Source organism: Hoplias malabaricus, chromosome 1, assembly GCF_029633855.1.
Source record: "Hoplias malabaricus isolate fHopMal1 chromosome 1, fHopMal1.hap1, whole genome shotgun sequence".
NCBI classification, from domain to species: Eukaryota; Metazoa; Chordata; class Actinopteri; order Characiformes; family Erythrinidae; genus Hoplias; species Hoplias malabaricus.
Genome location: NC_089800.1, coordinates 44571733 through 44592446, shown reverse-complemented (window position 1 = coordinate 44592446; position 20714 = coordinate 44571733). Strand labels below are relative to the sequence as shown.

The following is a 20714-nucleotide window of genomic DNA, read 5'->3' as shown; positions in this document are numbered from 1 at the left end:
AGAGGGCAGCCGTAACTAAAAAAAAACAGTGACAGGCAATTAATAAAGACTTGTTTTGCCTTGCTTTAGCACTGTGCTTATGTGTGAGCTGTAAAGGGAGATGATATCGCAGTGCTAGGGGTTATTGATCCCAGCTATTGAAGAATATGATGCTATGAAAACTACGTGTGAGGTAAAATGCTTCAGTGTGATCCACAAGGGTCTAAAGTACTTAACCACTGCTGAGTCACTGCCTGTGAAAGCTCAGGGCCCACAGCATGGACAGCCTCTTCTTCCTACATTTCACATAGAGAGTTTAATATACTCAAAGGTTCATAATCTACATCTACTGCTTTTGATGTCCCAAGGTCTGCTTGTGGCACTCATGTGATTATGCACCAATAACTCTTCTGCTTGCTAGTGTGTTACTTTAAAAATTATTATATAATTGACGGCTATTCTGATTGGCTGCTCTGTGTTGTGCCTCATTCATAAACGAGTCAAAGCTGAAACACACCTTACAACATCATTGGAAGTGGGTGGGGTTTTATCAGGACTTTGCATTTTCATTTAAAATGAGCTGTTTTTCAGATTAAACCTTGTATATTCACTGATCAGGCAAAATATTAAAAAAGACCTTTATTCCCTACACTCTGTCAATTTTATCAACCTTTTCCATATAGATGCTCTATGCAGTTCTACAGATAGAGAATGTGGTCCACCTGTTACTCTGCATACATTGTAAGCCCCCTTTTACCCTGATTACCCTGAACTACTTGATAAATTATTTGTTTATGTGATGTCACAAAAAACAACCAACAAAAAACAATGCATTTAGTTGATCAGTCTACAAATCTGTGCTTTCATGCTGATGTTTGCTCATTTGCCTTAAAAAGATTGAACATCTTGAGCACAGCATAAAACAGGGCAGCCAATCCAAACTGAGGTCATTTATGTGTCAATCTTAAAAGCCCTGTAACACAAACAGCCTGTTATATTCTAAACGATAGGGGGGTCAGGATGTGGCCTAGTAAAATAACTCTTTACTCTCATAAAACCTCCAAAGTTCTTAAATGGATCTCTGGGAAATAAAAGAGGAAAAATTATCACAGACACTGACTAACAGACCCTGGCTGTTGTTTTCAGATCAAGGACAGTGTATTTGGAACAAACCTGGATTGAAATTCATCAGTAGACAGAGTAACATCTCCACAGTCAAGCAACCTCATCTGCTCACCGCAGAAATACATACATACCACTAAAAACTAACAAAAAATATTTAGGAATGTCACCATTTCTCATTTTCCTTTATTTCTGTTAGGTGCAACTAATCTATGGTGAAGAATCAAACTGCTTTGCACAGTTGAATATCTGTGTCTGCGATGGACTCTCTTTAAGTGGCTGGATTCACAAACATTTAGACACAGTGATTAAAAAAGCATCCACTGAATGGTCCTATAGGGAAATAAAAGTGGTTTTTCTATGGCATTGCCCCAAAGGTCCTTTCAGTTCCTGCATTTTTAAAAGTGAACTCGTCTAAAAGTTCTGGGCTGAGAGGTCTTACTTGGAGAACTCTGGATGGTACTCGGTCCAGGTTGACAAACGCATCCCAATCAATCAGTACTATCAGCTCGGACAGAGACTGGAGATATAACTATATTTTATTGAACAGTACAGAGGAGCACTTAATCCAGGCTAGTTGAGCGTATCGACCCTCAGTCAATACCTATGCGCCACTCATGGCTCTGGAAGACGACTTATAGATCTCACTCACTCCGCTGGAGTTTTGATGCACTCATGCTCCACAGTCAGCTGCTGTTGCTGGTATTCTTTATTAGCTCCTTTTTTAAATATCTGTTTGTTTTCCTGACAGTGTGGAAATACACTCCACTGAGGGCGAAAGAACAAGAAGTAGGCAGAGATGGGAAGGGAAAGAGGAACACTGGGTTTGTCATAGAAATGAAACTGTGTGTGGGGCAGGCAATATGAAAAACAAGAATACAGTGTCTTTAAGGTGAAGCACTGAATAGCACCCCTTGTTGTGCAGAGTGATTATGTATTGAGTATGTAAATGAGTTGCAAGCTAGTTATGTATTGGGTGCTTCAAAATATAAGTAATATTTTACGTATTGTTGTAAATCAATAAAAATATATATAACCAAGTTAATTACAATGGCATTTTGTAATTAATCGTGACCATTCCTTCATTATCTGTAACACCGCTTATCCAGTTCACGGTCGCAGTGGGTCCAGAGCCTACCTGGAATCATTGGGCGCAAGGCAGGGATACAGCCTGGAGGGGGCGCCAGTCCTTCACAGGGCAACACACACACAGTCACACCTATGGACACTTTTGAGTCAATCTACCAACATGTGCTTTTGGACCGTGGGAAGGTAAAACAAGAGCACCCGGAGGAAACCCATACAGACACAGTGAGAACACACCAAACTCCTCACAATCAGTCAACCAGAGCGGGACTTGAACCCACAACCTCCAGGTTCCTGGAGCTGTGTGAATGTAACACTACCTGCTGCGCCACCGTACCGCCCTAACTGTGACCAATGCAAGTTCAAATGAAAGTATTTCCATGTTTTGGTTTGTTTAGATTTGGAAGGGAGATAAAACAAATGTGTAGTGTGATGTGCATGACAAACTGGACAGAAGAAAGCATTATCTTTATATAATATTATATCTCAGTGTAATTTTTGATTTAGAATCTCTTAATTTACTGAGTTATGGGAGGTAGCATGGCTCAACAATAAACGATCAAGCAGTACACACAACACATACCAAATAATCCATAGTCACCTAAGTGGACAATAACGAAACAAGGATGCTCAACAGATTTTGAATTAAAATACTTAATTAAAAAAAAATAATAAATATAATATCCTCTGTAGTTTAATGTAGTGGCACATACTATGTTTTTCTGTCTGTTGCATCTATGGGTACGATATGGCGGTAGTGTTCATTGCACTCATCTCATAAATATGGCATTTCCCACAAGAACTGAAAAAAGCATGAGAATATGCAGAGATACTGGAGGAGACCTGTGCTCGAAACCTTAACTTTCTAATGAGGAGAATGAATAGAGGTTACTTTGGATGAGTTTCTGATCAAAGACGGCAGTAAACGGACCTAGACATTGATATCATCAAGGCCAGGGGAAAAAAATCACTCTAGTGTGTCCATGTTCATAAGTGAGGAAAATTAGCACGGTACATTAAATGAAAATCTCAGAATCAACAGAGCAGCTAGTGGCAGGACATGTATTGAAGTCCCCCAACGAGTTACAGAGCGGCATAGAATGGAAAGGAAAGAGAGCAGCTCATTTAGTTCAGACAGAAATGTGGAGGTCATTCCGGGGCCGGCGATTCTTACACCATGCATTCTCGGGGAATTGTATTATTAAAGCCGGCCTCTGCAACTTAAAAAGCTCACCACACTTTCAGATGAACAAATTAGATCCAGACTATGGCATGATTGCAATCAATACTCCAGTGGGCAAAAATTAATTAAATAAATAAATAAATAATCACCACAATTAGTCCATGTCCAGTCCAGTTGAGACTTACATGCACCCAGGTAAACACATTGCTGTCTGAAGAAAAACTTTTAGTTTCATCATTTGCTGTATCATTTGAACACAGCAGATGTCCTTCACATTCTGTGAACATTTCATTATGAGCAGGCCAATAGAAGTGCTCTAAAATAATTGGTAATTAAATCTTTTTCTCTAATGTCCCTTGAAATTAGGATTATTTTCCTTTCTCCTGTAAAGTTACTATTTTGGAGACTATTCTTTGGACAAACATCTATGGAAAAATGAGTAGAATTTACTCACTGTGGATGAAATTAAAATATGTATATAACACATGGACAAATGAAAGATAACATGAGTCCAATGATGAAAAAAAAGAATATACAGATTATTTAAAGCAAAGAGGACCTTTTCGTTATAACAAATATGACAAAGACTTAGTAGTAAGTAAAAGCATGTGATAGTTTTACTACTGCCTTAAACATGACTGTCAAGTGTAGCTGCTAAACTCAGACCTTGGGTTATACAGAGGGAGGGTTTTGTTTTCTTAATGGTGAAAAAGTGCTGTCAGTCAGGAAGCCATGGTGTAAACTAAGCCAGACTCATGCCTGTAATCGTACAACGCTACTATATTTACAGTAAAAATAGACAGGATAAAAAAATGGGTACACTGGTGAAGATGCTGGGAAGCTGTGGTGTTCAGTCTGAGCGAACAAATGAGCCTCAGCGTTCCTTCAGGCAGAAACAGTGCTTAACATAACATCCTTGTGCTCATCCTTTCTTTCTGCTTGGCCATAATAGCTGCAATTATTGCGGGTAATAGTTGCAATTATTGTAGCTCTTGTAAACAATTAAAAAGCAAATTAGAGAACAGGGAGGCCTGTTCAAATTTACTGGCTCCTCACAATGAACGAATGAAGTGGGTGTGTGTGTGTGTGTGTGTGTGTGTGTGTGTGTGTGTGTGTGTGTGTGTGTGTGTGATTTCTTATGTGAATCTAATGTTACAGTAAAGCAACAGGGAAGTACAGAGTAAAGAGACTTTCATTAGAACTGTAATTTGAGTAAGTTTGACTCGCTTTATTTCTGCTTGTTTGATTTTTTCAATATATAACATTCTGAGAGCTTTTAGAGAAAAAAATATATAATTTGTAAATTGAAAAAATGCTTTATTTACTTTACTTATTTATAACATTGGGAAATCACATAATTAACAGATTAGCAGAACACCGGAAATAGCAACGTTTGTATCAGCTGTTAAAGAATTAATTATTTCCGAATGTAAAATGATGAATAAATATATATACCTGAAATATATTTTATTGTAATTGAACAGGAGAACAATGCAGTTGTCTCCACCAGTAACCCATCTGTATCAAGGATCACATGCTCACACAATTCACTAGTGTAATCCCACGTCTCTAACCTAGAGGCCTGGCTGCCCTGACTAGTGCTGTCAACATTAATGCGTTAAAGTAAATCTAAAACTTATAAAAATAATTTCTGTTGAGAAACAATTAAAAATATAAGCCTTGTCTTCAAACTTAGAGCATGTTCTTAAAAATGTATTAGGTGCAGCTAATATATATTCAGAAACCAAACTTTCCAAACTAGCTTCATAAATGAGTATTTTCCAGATTCATTCAGTACCAACTCCCAAAGTCAAAAGCAGGAATACACAGTCTTAAAGAGAATATACCTGTCATAAGTAATAATTCTCAATTAGTAGGAACTTCATTAATTCGTTCATTCATTTTCCTCAACTGCTTAATCCTGTTCAGGGTCACGGTGGGTCAATAGCCCACCTGGAATCACTGGGCACAAGGAGTGAAACACACCCTGGATGGGGTGCCAGTCCATCACAGGGCATCCAGTCACTAACACATTCACATTTAGGTACAATTTTGCACAGCCACTCCACCTAGCAGCATGTGTTTCTGGACTGTGTGTGGAAACAGGAGCAACTGGAAGAAACCCACACAAACACAGGGAGAACACAGCAAACTCTTAATAGACAGTGACCCTCAACCTAAGGACATTGAAACTGTGTGACAGTGACACTACCAATTACGTCATTTTGTCACCCAATAGGAATTTGGTTCAATCACTGGGCATAAGGCAGGAATACACCCTGGAGGGGGCACCAGTCCTTCACAGGGCAACACACACTCACTCCTATTGACAATTTTTAGCCACCTACCAATGTGTGTTTTTGGACAGTGGGAGGAAACTGGAGCACCCAGAGGAAACCCATGTACCCTCACAGACAGTCACCCAGAGTGGGACTTGAACCCACAACCTTGAGGTCCCTGGAGCTGTTTGACTGCGACACTACCTGCTGTGCGTCTGTGCCACCGTGCCAGCCTCCAATAGAAACTCCCAAAGACTTGAAGACAGCATCAAAACTTCTCTATAACGACTGTAATCATTAAGCCCAGCATTCTGTGTACAACTATAAACATCCTCAATCAAGCTTAGCCTTATCTACTCCTTGCTCTGAGGAGCAATATGGGTCCCTCAAGTACTGTAGCAAGATCTAAATCAGCAAGATTTACCAAGAAGTCCCTCCCTATCTCTCGCCATCACATTTCTCACAGAAACTTTTGGAGAACTACTTTTTTTGGAAGTGTTTCTTTCAACATCCCTCACTTTATCTCTGAGGCTAATCTCAAAATCCAGCTCCTCCTCTAAATTTGATGCTGACCTCAACTTCCTCTTCAAAGCCTGTATAACATCTCTAATCCTATCTCCTATCTAACAATATATCTTTAGCCTCTAAATAGCTGTCGCACTTGCTTTGAAATGGTTGCCATTACACCTATCCTCAAGAAAGACCCTATCTGGGTCTTGATATATGTCTCTTGATAAGCACAGGCAAATCTTCAATCTCCTGTGTATTTGCCACATCACTACAAACTTTTCTATTTCAATTTAATCCTATGAAGATTTAAAGCTGAGACTCTAAGCACTAGACAGCATTGAGACTTCTCTACTAAAATTATTCAAACATCTCCTTTTTATGGTTAATGCTGGCTCGGTGAATATTATCCTGTGTTTATTGTTGATTCTAATACTCCAGGAATATTGTGGGAGAAATAGAACACACTCATATCCTGAGTCACATTACTGTGTACTGCCAGCACATTGCATGACTCTAATCTTCATTGATAAACTGCTTTTTAGATAATATACATTCTCTGTTGTTCCTGTTAAGGATGGAGTGCCTCAGGGATCAATTCTTGGTCCCTTTCATAATAAACTAGCTTTCTATATCCTCCCCCAACTGGGTCCTAGTTTTCAATATTACACTGATGACAGGCAGATTTATATCTATCATGTATCCATCCACATGATGAAAGATAGTTTATTGAATGTAAAAAAATATCAACACAACAATATCAAATTGAATATCAAATTGGTGCATCAACATTGCTGGTGTGAGGTTAGAGCTTTTATGAGTTTCACTAAATTTGATCTCTCTCTCTCTCTCTTACCTTTAAACATCAATTTTCTCACTAAAAAGCATGTTTTCATTATCGCAATATCCCTCACCTTCACCATCTACTTAGCATGCAAGATGTTGAATCACTGTTTGTGCCTTCCATTACTGTACCCCAATCTTTAATTCATTTGAGGGCTGGACCAGCTAAAAATCTAAATAGATTCCAGTTGAAAAGAGAGTTCTTTTTATACATTAAGTGAATACTAAGCAAGCAGTGTAGGTCACCCCTCTTATCAACCCTTGCCTACCACTTTCAAAGTCTTACATCACCTAGCTCCCACTTGTCTAGTGAAAACATGCAATTTCAGAGACTAGGTAAAAGAGATCACATTTTACACTGACAGCCTTTCAACCTTAAAGAAGCACTGGGGTCTCTGACACTGTTTTACTAGTGGTTTTTCAGACCAAACTCCTTTCCTTGCAGCTCCCTTTATGCAGCCATAAAGCCAGAGGGGTGGCCGCTATTACTTGCTGATTAGAATGCGTATGCCCACTCATCTAAGAGATAGTGTGGTACAGAGGTTACCCACAGTTTCACTCAGACACCAGCAGTGCCCTATCCGGTTTGTAACATTTTTAATCATGTCCTTCATATCTGGGGACATCACAGTGTTCTTTATGTTCATTTAGGCCCAACACTCCTGATATGGATACAGCTGTGAGAAATCACCACTGGGGCCTCCACACTGCTTTCATACCTGTTCTTTAAAAGCCGAAGAGAATCTTTTCTTTTTACTCAACATCTTATCAGCAATATATGGCTGTGTCTCTGTGATTCTGTTCTATTCATTTTCTGTCATTTGTTGGTGTATTTTATTGATAGTGTCTGGGACTGACCTTGCATTTGAGACAGAGGCAGTTCTACCTGCAGCAGAGTCTGGAAAGCTACTGGATCATCTCTCTGAAATCATGACATGTGTGTGTGTGTGTGTGTGTGTGTGTGTGTGTGTGTGTGTGCCAGGAATATATCACATTTTTGCAGACCAAATATGTGGGGACAATGTAGCTTATTAGATTTGAAGGTGAGGAAATGTTTTAAGTTTAGGGTTTGTGATTAGCTAGTTGTATTCATGGAAAAGTGATAAGCCCACACAGTGAAAGGCAATGCAGTACAATGTCCCCATGATTCAAAAATACAAGTGTGTGTGTGTGTGTGTGTGTGTGTGTGTGTGTGTGTGTGTGTGTGTGTACTACAAATACATTACATTTTCATAATTGAAGTGTGGGCACTTGACACTGGTGGGGACAATGGCAATCATTGGTTGGTTAGGTAATAGTTAAATGTAAGTCTCCATAAAATGGACCAAAGTCTATGTCTGTGTCCCCACAGTCCACAAATACAAAATAGTGTGTGTACACCATTGTTAGGAGAAACTGGAAGTGACCTGTGCTCTTGACCACGGCCGCCCTGCTACCCCTGAGTGCCCATTTCCATCTCGAAACCCTGAGCCGAGCCTCTGTTCCTGGAGCGGTTCAGCAGGTGAGAGCGAGTGCCTGCACAGCGAGAGCCAAAGACAAAAACCTTTCCGTGGGGGATTATTAAAAGGAACAAATCCCTCTTCTATCTTCTGAGGGGATGAATGATGGAAATGGTTTAAATCCGGTTTAACTTTCTGGGCAATCCGCCGCGGATCCGGAGCACTGAGCTTCAGATCCCAAGGTCTTCTAGAGGCCTCAGAAAAGAGCTTGTGCAGCCTTCAGAAAAAGTTTCCAGATCAGAGGAATGCTTAACCGGGGTCTTTACAACGCAGACGTGACCGATGGGATGAATGAGCCCCCTCAGAGGCACAGGGAATGCAAAGTGGGCCATCGCATTGTCTGCACTAAACATTATTTTTTGTCTATCAGCGGGAGGATGAGGCCGCTTTAATTAAGTTAAGAGTCGCCTGAGAGACAGTTTAACAGGAGCGCATTAAAGAATACCATAAACAAACAAAGGGAGAGGACAGATAATCCATAAGCAATTAATTACAGGAGGAACTCTGCAGCTTCCTTACATATCAGTCACTCTGAATAATAGCAGCACAGGAGAGAGGCATTTATGTACTGTCCCAGACTCAAGAGGTCAGCAGTGTGAGAGAGGGAGAGAGAGAGAGAGAGAGAGAAAGATACATCATGGTGATCAACTGGTGATAAACAGATAGATAGAACCAGAGTGAGAAAGAGATAAAGATATAAATACAGATAGTGATTATTATTTAGGTAGAGAGAGAGAGAGAGATAAAGAGAGAGAGAGAGAGAGAGAAAGAGAGAGAGAGAAATGAAAGAGATACAGTGGTTGAGGGTGAGAGAGATGAATGTCAAATGTGTTTAGAGTTAGAGAGAGAGACTGAGAGTGAAATAGAGATAGATAAAGCGAAAGAGATGAAGACAGTGATAGAGAGATAGAGAAGCAGAGAAAGAGAGAGAAATGATGAGGGAGAGAAGATGAATTGTGTATGCGTCAACACAAAACACTCTCCCTCCTTTCTGCTGTCTCTCTCTCACTTGAGCTTGTGAATGCCATCACAGCTGTGCTTCTGCATGCACAATCACCTCCATCCTCAAATATATTAAGCAACCTTTCAGGAAGGGCAGGGGCTAATGGCTGTTGTATATTTTATGAAGGGCTTTAGATGCAGTCATCAGGATGAAGGTGATCTCAGCAAGGAGACTCTCCCTCACCACGTCATTTGTCCTCGAGTTACTGACCACATCATCACGGAGCAAATCCATCCTTCCATAACACATTCAATCAGTCTGGAGGAGTATACTGCACTGAGTCTAGTGTACTGAGGCAGAGAGAGAGAGAGAAAGAGAGAGAGAGAGAGAGAGAGAGAGAGAGAGGGAGAGAGAGAGAGAGAACAGAAGGAGGCAGTGTGTGTGCCAGTCTGTGTGGGTTTGTGTTGTGTATAGACACTGGAAGCTCACGCAAAAGGCTGACTGCTTCACCAGAACAAATCTCATAAAATGCATATTGTCGCTGTCCAAAACAATGCACGTCTATATTTCTCTTTGTTGTATACATCGCTTTGTTGAACACAGCAGCTGTCCGATATGTTACGTGTAATGTTTGCAATAAAGGGATCTGTGGATTGCTTTAACATCACTGTAATAAAATCTCTTTACATTGTATTACAAAAAAAAGTAGAACTGAAAATTCTTCTGGAATGAATTTTGCATTCATTTCAAGTTATTTTTTCTGTGAGATTAGGGCTGCAGGACCACTATGAGTGAGACCACTGCAGACCAGATGTTGGGTGTTGGACCTCTCTCAGCACAGCAGGTTACTAACCCTACAAACACAATGCAATTAAAAGTAAATAAAAGAGTAAGTTTTGGACTCAGACCTGGATCTCCACTCCGTAACCCATGTAGACAGTCACAGTGTAGGTGCAGTCAACACTGGTGTAGTACCAGCTGCTCGGAGGAGGGGTCTCGATGTAGCCCCCTGGCGCTGTGAAATTACTGCTGCATGCCACTGTGGAGAGCGAGAAGACAGACAGAAAAACAGAAGAACACATCAAACACAGAAATGCCCTTGTCCTCGTTCCCTCCATCCCACTGCGATCCCTCTGGCTTCCCATCTTAATTATCTTTGCAGGGTTTCTCATTTTCTGTGGGCTGAAAAGAGGGCTGTTTTCTTCTCCTGCTGACTGAGTGTGTGTGTGTGTGTCTGTCTCAGGGATAGCTCAGGTGTGCGAATTTTCCGGTGGCCTTGAGGTCTTTCTGCTTCACTGCCCCTTTTATCTGGCTCTCGAGTTAAGAGTAGCTGCTCATGAAAGAGATTCCCTCTGGAGCTAAAGCTATACGGCCAACAGCAGTCAGCTCCATGCCCCGATCTACACCACAGCACAGAGGACTCTCAGTCTATCAGGCGATATCAGTATAACAGCCCTCACACATCTGACTGTGATCAAATCTGAATGCAGACTTAGGCTTAGGCAAATTTCACAGGTAATGTTCTTATTCGTCTTTTTCATCTTGTGTATATCTCCACCACCAAACTGACACCTGGACAGGGGATCTTTACATTCCGATCTGAGTTTACAAACCTGAAAATTATGGTACCTCCCATGTATCCCAAAAAAAAAAAAAAAAACTTTATAAACAAGAATGGGAGAATATTTATGACAGTAAATCTAACACAAAAATTACAGTATCATTATAAAAACATTTGAGACGGACAATCCCGCCCACCACCACCTGATATTTGCTTAATAGTAAATTTTATTATTAATATAATTATTATTAGTAGTCGTAGTAGGTTGAAGCTGAAGCTGTAGTGGGTTCTCTTTTTAAATGAGGTTTGAAAAGCTAATTATCTGAGCAGTAAGTGTTGATTTGCTGAAAAACAAACAAACAACAATTAACGCACTACATTAGGATAAAACCAAATAACAATAATAATAAGTTGGAACTTAATGTGAAACAATATTTTGGAGCATCACATACATTTTTTTTTCCAACCAGTGAACTGTCTACTCCCTTTTTTGTGTAGTTTGTACCAGTTTAGATCTGCATTCATTTCTACAGAACTCAGAAGAATAAAGGTCATGCTCTACACTATCCAAATTAAAAGGTACAAAAAGGGTTCATTAAATTCAGGCAATAGCAGAACCGTTTTTAATCCCTAAGAAACATTCCTATCGAGAGGTTTTAACTGGTATTTTTCAAGACTTATCTGTTTAAAGGTTCTTTAAATAAACAGTGGCTCTTCTATCAGTCTAGAGAAGCCTTTTTTCGTACAGCGTCACTATTCCTCCTTCATAAATCCAGACTGTGGAAATATCTTGCCCTCGTAGGCACTCTCAGTTGAAATGAGCAAATGTGTCAGAGTTATTGCCTCATAGTCTGCTTCTCTCTCTCTCTAATGGACCCTCAGATTCAACAGAGGGCCCGAGAGTGAGAGAAGGAAGAATACTGATACCACGATGTTTAACTAATTCATGATGACTGGCTGTTTGGATAGATGCACAAACACTGGAGGCAACAGACTGAACAACCTTCTCACTGCATGTTGATGGCACATTGAAATAGTGTTGAACATCAGATTTGTATTCTTAAGTACGAAAATAACATTGGCTTTGTGTATCCATGGGTTCTGTATCTGTGATTGAAAGTATACCGGATGATGTGCCTAGGTTAAATGCAAATACTGTGCCACTTTATTTAAGGGACTTCAGCATTCCCCGATTTCTATGTGGAATCTATGGGGTATCTGTGGGAGTTCACACATTCCACACACCCCTGTGACTTTAAATCAGCCACAGATTACTTACAATGCCTTATACAAGCTAAATACAAAGTGCCAACTCTGCTTAAAAATGACACCACAGTTAGTTATAGGCTGAGACATGTTTTTTTCAGTGCCAGTTCCCACTGATATTTATATATCAGAAGAATATGAATTCATATGGTACTAGGGTCGCAAATTTCCTGGTATTTGCAAAGTTGGGAAAATTACCATGGGATTTAACTGGAAATTATGGGAATTAATGGGAATAAAATTGGAATATTCAAAGCTAAATGTGAGAAACTTATATATAGTTGGTAAAAAATATACCGAAGCAATGAATAGCAAAGCTGCTCCTCAATATCAATATCATATTGAAATATCAAGGTGTAACACAGTAGGTGGAACAGGTGGAACAGTACATTGATGATAGTGTATAAGATAGTTGCTTTAAATTATCCAATATTTCCTATTAATTCCAATAAATTCCCAAAGTTCCCAAAATTTCAATTGAAAGTTTACATTTTGGAATATCTCCAAAGTTCCTGAACTAACGCTGTTAGGTCTAATGTGAAATATATGTTAGTAAAAAAAAAAAGAATATGTATATATATATATATATGATGAGAATTTTTCAGACCACCATGGACATTCAATGCAACAAATAGGTATCTGATAGCAGTGAATAAATACATATTTGAACATGGCTGAAATATAGAGGACAGAAATGACATCATAGACACATACATACATAAACGAACAAACAAATCTTAAGTGTTTAAGTCCTGAACTGATTTCTGCATTTCCACAACCTTACAGTATGTATGTAGACATGCAGTTATTAATAGAAAGTATTTATAAAGATATTTAATGACATAAATTCTGCACATTTTTATGACAGGTATGAAACTTTATTTATTTATTTATTCTTTATAAGATATTTTTGCCCTGGAAACATGCAGGTGCTGTTGCTGTTAGTGAGTGCTAATGATGAAAATTTGAAAATGTGTTGACCCTGAGTTCACATGAAGAAAACAATGTATTTTACCTATTAAAAAACATAATACATTCGCTGTGATTTTGTTTCTATACACTTAAATAGCTTTAATAAAAAATGCACTGCTTTATAAATGAAAAAAATCTTTCTTTAGGAAAAACAAGTGGGTTTACTCATGACTAACTACACAAAATGATGTTTTTAAGTGAAAACTAATTATTTTAATCATTTGACAGCCTTAATTAATTTTCCCACAAGATGATGACAAGATTTAGGTTGGGCTCATTGTAAAACTGTGTGTCAGCTAAACAGCTGCATTCTAGCTGTCACAGCCATTGTGTAGGTGGGGTTACCTGGTGTCTGCATGGTGGTAATAATGGTGGTGGTGATAATAGTGGTTGTGGTGGTCTCCTCCTCCAGATCCTTAGAATCTGAAGTCATTGTGTTAGCATCGCTGGATGGAGTGTCATGTTGTGGTCTGGTCTTTGGCACTTCTTCCGCTTCTCTTGTCACCAGGGTAGTTACAGCCCGGGGGTCTCGTGTGCTTGCCACAGCCACACGACCTAGATGCTCTCCGGGGGCTGTGTTGCATGGTGGTGGAGCGGAAGTGGGCATGATGGTGGTGGTCAGGGTCTCTGTGGTCATAGTTGCAGATGGTTCCTCAAAGCTTCTTCTCTGAGTCTTCTGTTGACCAGCAGATGTGGCAGCAGGCGTAGCGAATGATGCTGTGGTGGAGCTGGTGTCAGCGACATCAGAGAATGGTGCTGCGTCTTCATGAGGAACCAGCTGAGTTGACTGGTCCATGAAGAGACGTGAGCCTGCCCTCAATCTCTCATTGAATTCCTGCTGACCTTGGTGGTCAGGCCGAGGAAAGGCCTTGAATGGAGGGTGGTGGTTGAGACCAGCAAAGGGTGGGGCTGTAGTGACCAGGGGCAGCTCTCTTTCTGTGTCTTGGGTGCTGTGAAACGCATTTTGGACACTTTCTGCTTCTGAAGACCCTCCACTTTGAGTGACCGTCATCTTTCCCGTCATGAATGGACCTGAAGGAGGCACAAAATCACAAGAACGCTTCATTGTAATTGCATACTTAGCTGCAGTTTTCAAACAATCGGCATCCCACAGAGAATGCTGCTGGATCTTATTTTGTGAATGAGTGCACCTCTGGATGTAAATTTGTTTGGAAAGACTGTGCAAATGTGTAATGCTTTGTAAACAGGAGAACTGCATAGTCTACAGCCATTTTCAGATATCAATTAAAAAAAAACATCAGGAAAATAAAATCCACACATGTAGCATACATCTGGAGATTTTCTGTGTCATACACATTTTTACAGCTGGAAATGTTCCATTCATTCATTGTCTGTAACCACTTATCCAGTTCTGGGTCACGGTGGGTCCGGAGTCTACCCGGAATCACTAGGCACAAGGCGAGAAAAGTTCCACACTTGGGAGTGTTTATTCATTAAGGGCAGCAGCCTGATCTACAGTGGATCCAAATCAAAATTCGCGAATGAAGAAAATAATTTAATTTGAGGAACAAACACATCAAGCAACAAACAGAGCTCTCGCAAAGCACTGCTATCCAGTGCACATTAATATACACATTGGATAGCATGGCTGTGTTAACAGGGAATAGAAATTAAAGTTTATTGAACTTGTGAAATAATTCCAGATCGCCGACATTTTGGGTTGTCTGCTCATTAGCGCAGCAACATGCACTAGGTCTCGGATGTTAGTATCGGAGTCTCATTTGCGATTACGAGTACGAGTAAATGAACCTAGTATTGGGCAAATCTCTAGTTACAACAATAAACCTGGCTTACCAGGTACATGAATAGTGGCATAGCATAGTATCATACCAGCCAGATATTTTAAAATCCTGGCTTGGAAGCTGGAACCTGTTTTAAAACCTTGTCCCCGGCTGTGCCCGACCCCCTGGTGAGGGAACAGGACCAAGAGACAGCCAGAGTTCAACCCAGGAGGCTGAGCTCAGAGCTCAACCCAAAGCTGCACAATTTGAGGTGAGGCTTTAGCAAACCACCTCTGTCCAACATCCAGGAGCTAGGTCCACATTAAAAAACCCACAGTCTATATTAAATATACATGTTTTTAAATGGTATTACATATACTATATTTTAATGGAATTTTCATCAGTGTTCTGTGCAAATATACAGCCTCCATGCAACAGTTGCTACAGAAGAGCAGGAGTGTGGGTGGAGCAGAGACAGGGCAGTTAATAAAGCTGTATATTCATCAGGTGGGCTGTTCTAATAAGCCGATTTGAAAAAATGGCAAAAGAAATGGAGCCTCCCTCATGCACCTGGTGAGATGTAATCAGACGCCCTTCAGGAGGCTGCAGCTCGCTGGGGAGAACTGCTGATTTCTTCACAATGCTTCATTTCCACCTTAATAGCTCTCTCCCTCTCACTCTCTCCGTCTCTTTCGTCTTACTAATAACAATCTGCTTCAAACAATGGAGCTCATTGTATGAGCAATATGTTCCAGAGAGCACCTCCTTCAGCAGCCAGCTCAAATTGCCATGCCCCATGCAGGAATCCCAGACCTGGCTTAGAGAAAAGATAATCTCTCAAACCAAACGAAAGTGACTGACTATTTTTCCCCCTCTTCACGCTACGGTGAGTGGAGAGAAGCACAGAGGAGCGTCATTCCAGCGGGAAGTGATGTGCGCTTTACGAGAGATTGACTCCTTTGCTCAGATAAAATCAAATCGACATCCTGCGTGTCACTCATATCCATGCAAATGACACATGAAGGCCACCGTAAACGGGGAAAAGCTCTCAGTCCCTGTCATCCATCTCCAACACAGTCCTATACCGCTTATAGTGTTCCAGGAACACTTACATGAGGGACATTCAAGGGTGTACCTACACTTAGAGTCAGTATTACTTAACAGAACTGAAATGCTGCATGTATTATAATTCTATTAAATAACGTGAACATAAGTCTTAACTTACAGATATTATGTTGTTATAAACCAATCTTTCTGAACAGGGCTGTTTACACAGGGAGAATTGTGCTGTGTTGTTTGATCCTTGTGCCATTATGACGAAAGCTTGTCACATTTACTAGAGTAACTTTTTGGATAAATTGTACTTATGAGGAGTAGTTTTAATGCAGCATACTTTTAACTTGAGTGTATTTGGGAAGAAAAATGGTACTTTCACTCTGTTACATTGAGCTACATTCTGCTCGATATTTGCTACTTATTTTTATTAATCCGTCCAATGTACGGACTTTGTTTTTTGTCAAGACTTCCAACAGAGGCTCTGTCACATGACTGTGCCTCACCAATCAAAGGTAAACACTTGTGATGTTTGACTCCGTTTACCAATCAAACACAGCTAAGCTGTCACATGACCGCACACAATCCTAGAGGCAAACACAGGCTGAAAAGAGCACAGAAGCACAGTACAATGGCAGAGACAACAATGTTATGCGCAGACTGACTTTTTCTTATTATTTTTATTCTTTGTAACCTCTACATATTGAGCCCATTGCTTTTGTTATTAAGTTATTGTGGCTGAATTCATGTTACTTTGTAAAGATTTAATTTATTGTTTTAGTTGTTTAAGAGAGTTGTTTTATTTGCTCTGAATTTGTTCATTGCTGTTTTATATTTTTGTGCATTCAGGCGCATTATTTGACGTCCTGATTAATAAACAAAGAGGTTACTCCACAATTACTCAGTACTTGAGTAGTTTTTTCAACTTAGTACTTTTTACTCTTACTCAAGTAAATAACTGGGTGACTACTTTTTACTTTTACTTGAGTCATATTATTCTAAAATAACAATAATCTTACTTGAGTACAATGATTGGCTACTCTACCCACCTCTGGGAATATGTAAGTAACATGACTATCTTCTGAATCTGATGTATATGGAGTGTAGTCTATAATGTACAGTCTATCACATGCTCCACAACTTTCATAGATGGCCGAAAAATATAAGTAAATAAATCAACGAAATTCCACACTCCTTAGCATCAGTAAATTTAACTTCTGCTACATCTGTCACCACAGCCCCAGTCTGAGTCCTTTCATTATCAGTCATATTTGCACTTTTAAAATGGCCATAAGCTTGTTTTTTTCATGGCATGTCTGGTTTATTGATGAGTGTGTATTGAGTCGCTTGACATTGATTGGTTTACAAGTCTGAAAACCATCCTGATTTCAGCCAGGGCACAGGTTAGTGGAACCTGTCACTCTCTTGGACAGAACACTCAATAGACTGTCCGGTGATTAGTGAATAGAGCTCATTTGCTTGATTGCACTGTTTGTAGGAGGAGGATGTTTTTGATGCAGGGCTTTTGTAATTAGCTAATTGCAGAGGCCAAAGTGTAGGTAATGATGGAAAAAGTCGACTTTGTGGAACAATTTGCAGACCTGGGAGAACGGGATATTATTAGGAACTACAAACTCAGTTCCAAACAGATGGATACAGTGTGTACAATTTTAATGAAACGATGAAGCATTGATTTGTAAAGCCACTTTAAAGGGTACAAATACTGTTTAATATTAACTGACACCTGCAACATGTTCAATAAAACATGGAAACCATGGTCTTTTAAGATGAGAAACACTGCATAATGCTTCAAAAATCATAATATATAGGAAAAATCATCATTAACCTTAACCTGCTTTTTAATTAATTCATTCATTCATTGTCTGCAACCACTTATCCATTTCAGAGTCACAGTGCGGAGTCCGGAGCCTACCTGGAATCATTGGGCGCAACACACTCAGGCCTATGGACACTTTTGAGTCGCCAACTCACCTACCAACATGCGTTTTTGGACTGTGGGAGGAAACCGGAGGACCTGGAGGAAACCCACGTGGACACGGGGAGAACACACCAAACTCCTCCAGGTCCCTGGAACTGTGGGAATGCTACACTACCTGCTGTGCCACTAATCATTTTTACAAAGTAACAAATACTCCACCCATACACTGTCAGAAAAAAAACATCACTGTGCTGGTACCCTCAAGCGTAAATATTATGTTTGTGGGTGCAGATCAGTTCAGGGCTGTGATTGAAATAGCATCAGATAGAACACCAATCACAGCTATTCATCACTGTTAAGGGGCAAACTAGGTGCACCCAGACAAGCAGAAAACCTCTCTAAGGAAATAGTTCTAGAACCGGAATTGACTCAACATGCTTGCAGGAGAACACTAACCCCTAATCCTGTTCCAGGAGCTGAAAATTATTGGAGGCTTTGTTTTGATTATCTTTTGACAATACTGTATCTAAATATATTCATGCCAATAAAACAAAAAGAGCAAAGAGAAGAGCAGAGAGAGAGAGAGAGAGAGCGAGTGAGGATCAAGTGAGCAAGAAGAGAAGAGAAAAAGGAAAGCGAGCAAAGAGAGGAAATGAGGGAGCAAGGAAGGAATAGGAGGGAGACCGGAGAGAAGAGGAGAAGAAGTAAGCAGTGAGGAGGAGGAGAGAGTGTAAAGACTAGACAAGCAAAGAGGCAAGAGAGAGAAAGGGTGGGGGGCACAAAACTAAAATTGTAATCTTCCAGAGAAAAGCCAGGCCTCAGGAAAACAGACACCTCTTCACTGTAGGAAACACCACCCTTGAGCACACTTTACACTACACCTACCTCAGCCTGACCATCAGCTTCTCAGGAAGCTTTGATCTGGAAGTGAATGCACTGCGAGTAAAACCTGAAGAGCTTTCTCCACGATCAGAAAACACTTCCACAAAACAGACATCTCAATCAGAACCTGGTGTAACATTTCGGATACAGAATTAAAAGTTCAAAGATAAACACCTACAAACACCTTACAAACCATTTCAATAAAGAGCAGTAAAAGTTTGATTCTATTTATGTTCCAGTGACTGAGTCACACTGCAAATCCAAGAGCCCAGCCCTAAACTCAGTTCTGAGGCTAACTACCACACCACAGCCTTAGTCCAGCCCTGCTGACCAGAGTCAAATTTAACATAATTCTTCACAATATTCAGAACTTAGCCACACATGCAAATTCTATTTGTTTCATAATTATTTCTCACAGATTATATACAATAATAAGAACAATAACAACAACATAAATAACACTCATTACAGGGGCAGCCATGGGCTAGTGGTTACGGAACTGTGTTTGTAATTGCGAGGTTTGGGAGTTCGGTGTGTTGCTTGCGGGGACTTCAGCTTTGGATGTTCTTGCCGGTCCTGGGGATTGAACCGGCAACCTTCTGGTACAATATTAACAATAATAAAAATGCAGATCTGCTTTAAAATGAGATTACACATTTATAAATTATTTAAAAATGTGTTTATTACATGGTCATTTATTAGATTATAAACACTTTAAAGGTCATAAATAATCATTCTGAACATAGAGATAGTCATTTTATATGTTAAGGTCCAACCCACCTTATCATCATTGTCTACAAAGACATTCTATCAGTGGTTAATAGAATAAATTTGGTGGTTAAATGGTTAAAGCTTACAGGGTTAATGTCGACTGATGGAGAAGACAAAGTGAGGTCAGTATTCAGCAAGATCTAAGTTTTAACAGTGTAGATGAATGTGGGTTCACTATTTGGCAAAAGTGATTATAAATAATAGTGATTATAAATTATTTCTAATGTGTTTACAACCTAATAATTAACCATTAATAACCAGATTGTGAAACATTTATAAATCTTAGTCTAATTCTAAAGTGGCACCAAACAGGAAATCATTCAGGGGATCTTTTTGACAGCTTGTAGCTCTAAAATAGACACAGATGCAAACAATATACTTGCGAAATAAAGCAAAATAAGCAAATAAGCCATGCCATGACTCCAGTTTTGATGGTGTTTTTCTCCAACACAGGAAGCTGAGTCTCCTTTAAGACATGCTAAAAAACACAGTGCATGTGGCTTTTGATATTTAACACAGCTTCAGTGCTGAACCAGTTCAACTGTGACCCAAAATGCAAGTGATATCACCACATGACGACAGTCGGAGTGAGATTTCACTTGATGTGCATCCGTGCAGAAAATGTGCGTTAGCCGCTTTCAGATCCTAATTGGATTTAACTCAAGTCCAGACACAGAGGACTGAGGGCCTCCTCTCCCTCCTCCAGCGCTCAGGCGGATGAGAGTGATGTGTGATTGAAACAGAAGGAGTTTGACTCTGACAGCTTGGGTGGCTGGTGAGGCACGTCTCAGTCAAGTCTCTCCACGTTCTCAGAGCTCTCCATTCTCACATTCATCCACCCACCATGCTCACAGTGCACCAACACCCCCCTCTCCCCAAAAACACACACACACACACACACACACACACACACTTCCTCTATTCCCCTGCTTTCCTTCCATTGATTAAGGCTTTTCTTTCTCCTTCAAAACACGCTTTTTTTCCCCAGTCCTAAATGAATCAGATAGCTGCTGTGCAAGATGTGATACAGAGGGACAAACCAGTGTGTGTGTGTGTGTGTGTGTGTGTGTGTGTGTGTGTGTGAGAG

General features: G+C 40.1%; 1 protein-coding gene across 3 annotated transcripts in view; it reads right to left on the bottom strand.

Annotated features, from left to right (window-relative positions):
- Positions 1-20714, bottom strand: part of sez6b (seizure related 6 homolog b) — a 257071-nt gene that overhangs the window by 117413 nt on the left and 118944 nt on the right. For 2 of the 3 annotated variants that reach the window (XM_066663793.1, XM_066663784.1), the window contains exons 2-3: positions 13586-14272; positions 10350-10480 (exon numbers count right to left, since the gene is read on the bottom strand). In XM_066663793.1, coding sequence (XP_066519890.1) covers positions 10350-10480; positions 13586-14272 — 818 coding nt within the window. Of the gene's footprint in view, positions 1-10349; positions 10481-13585; positions 14273-15552; positions 15955-20714 lie in introns of those variants that run through there. The other variant, XM_066663802.1, reaches the window with a different exon arrangement.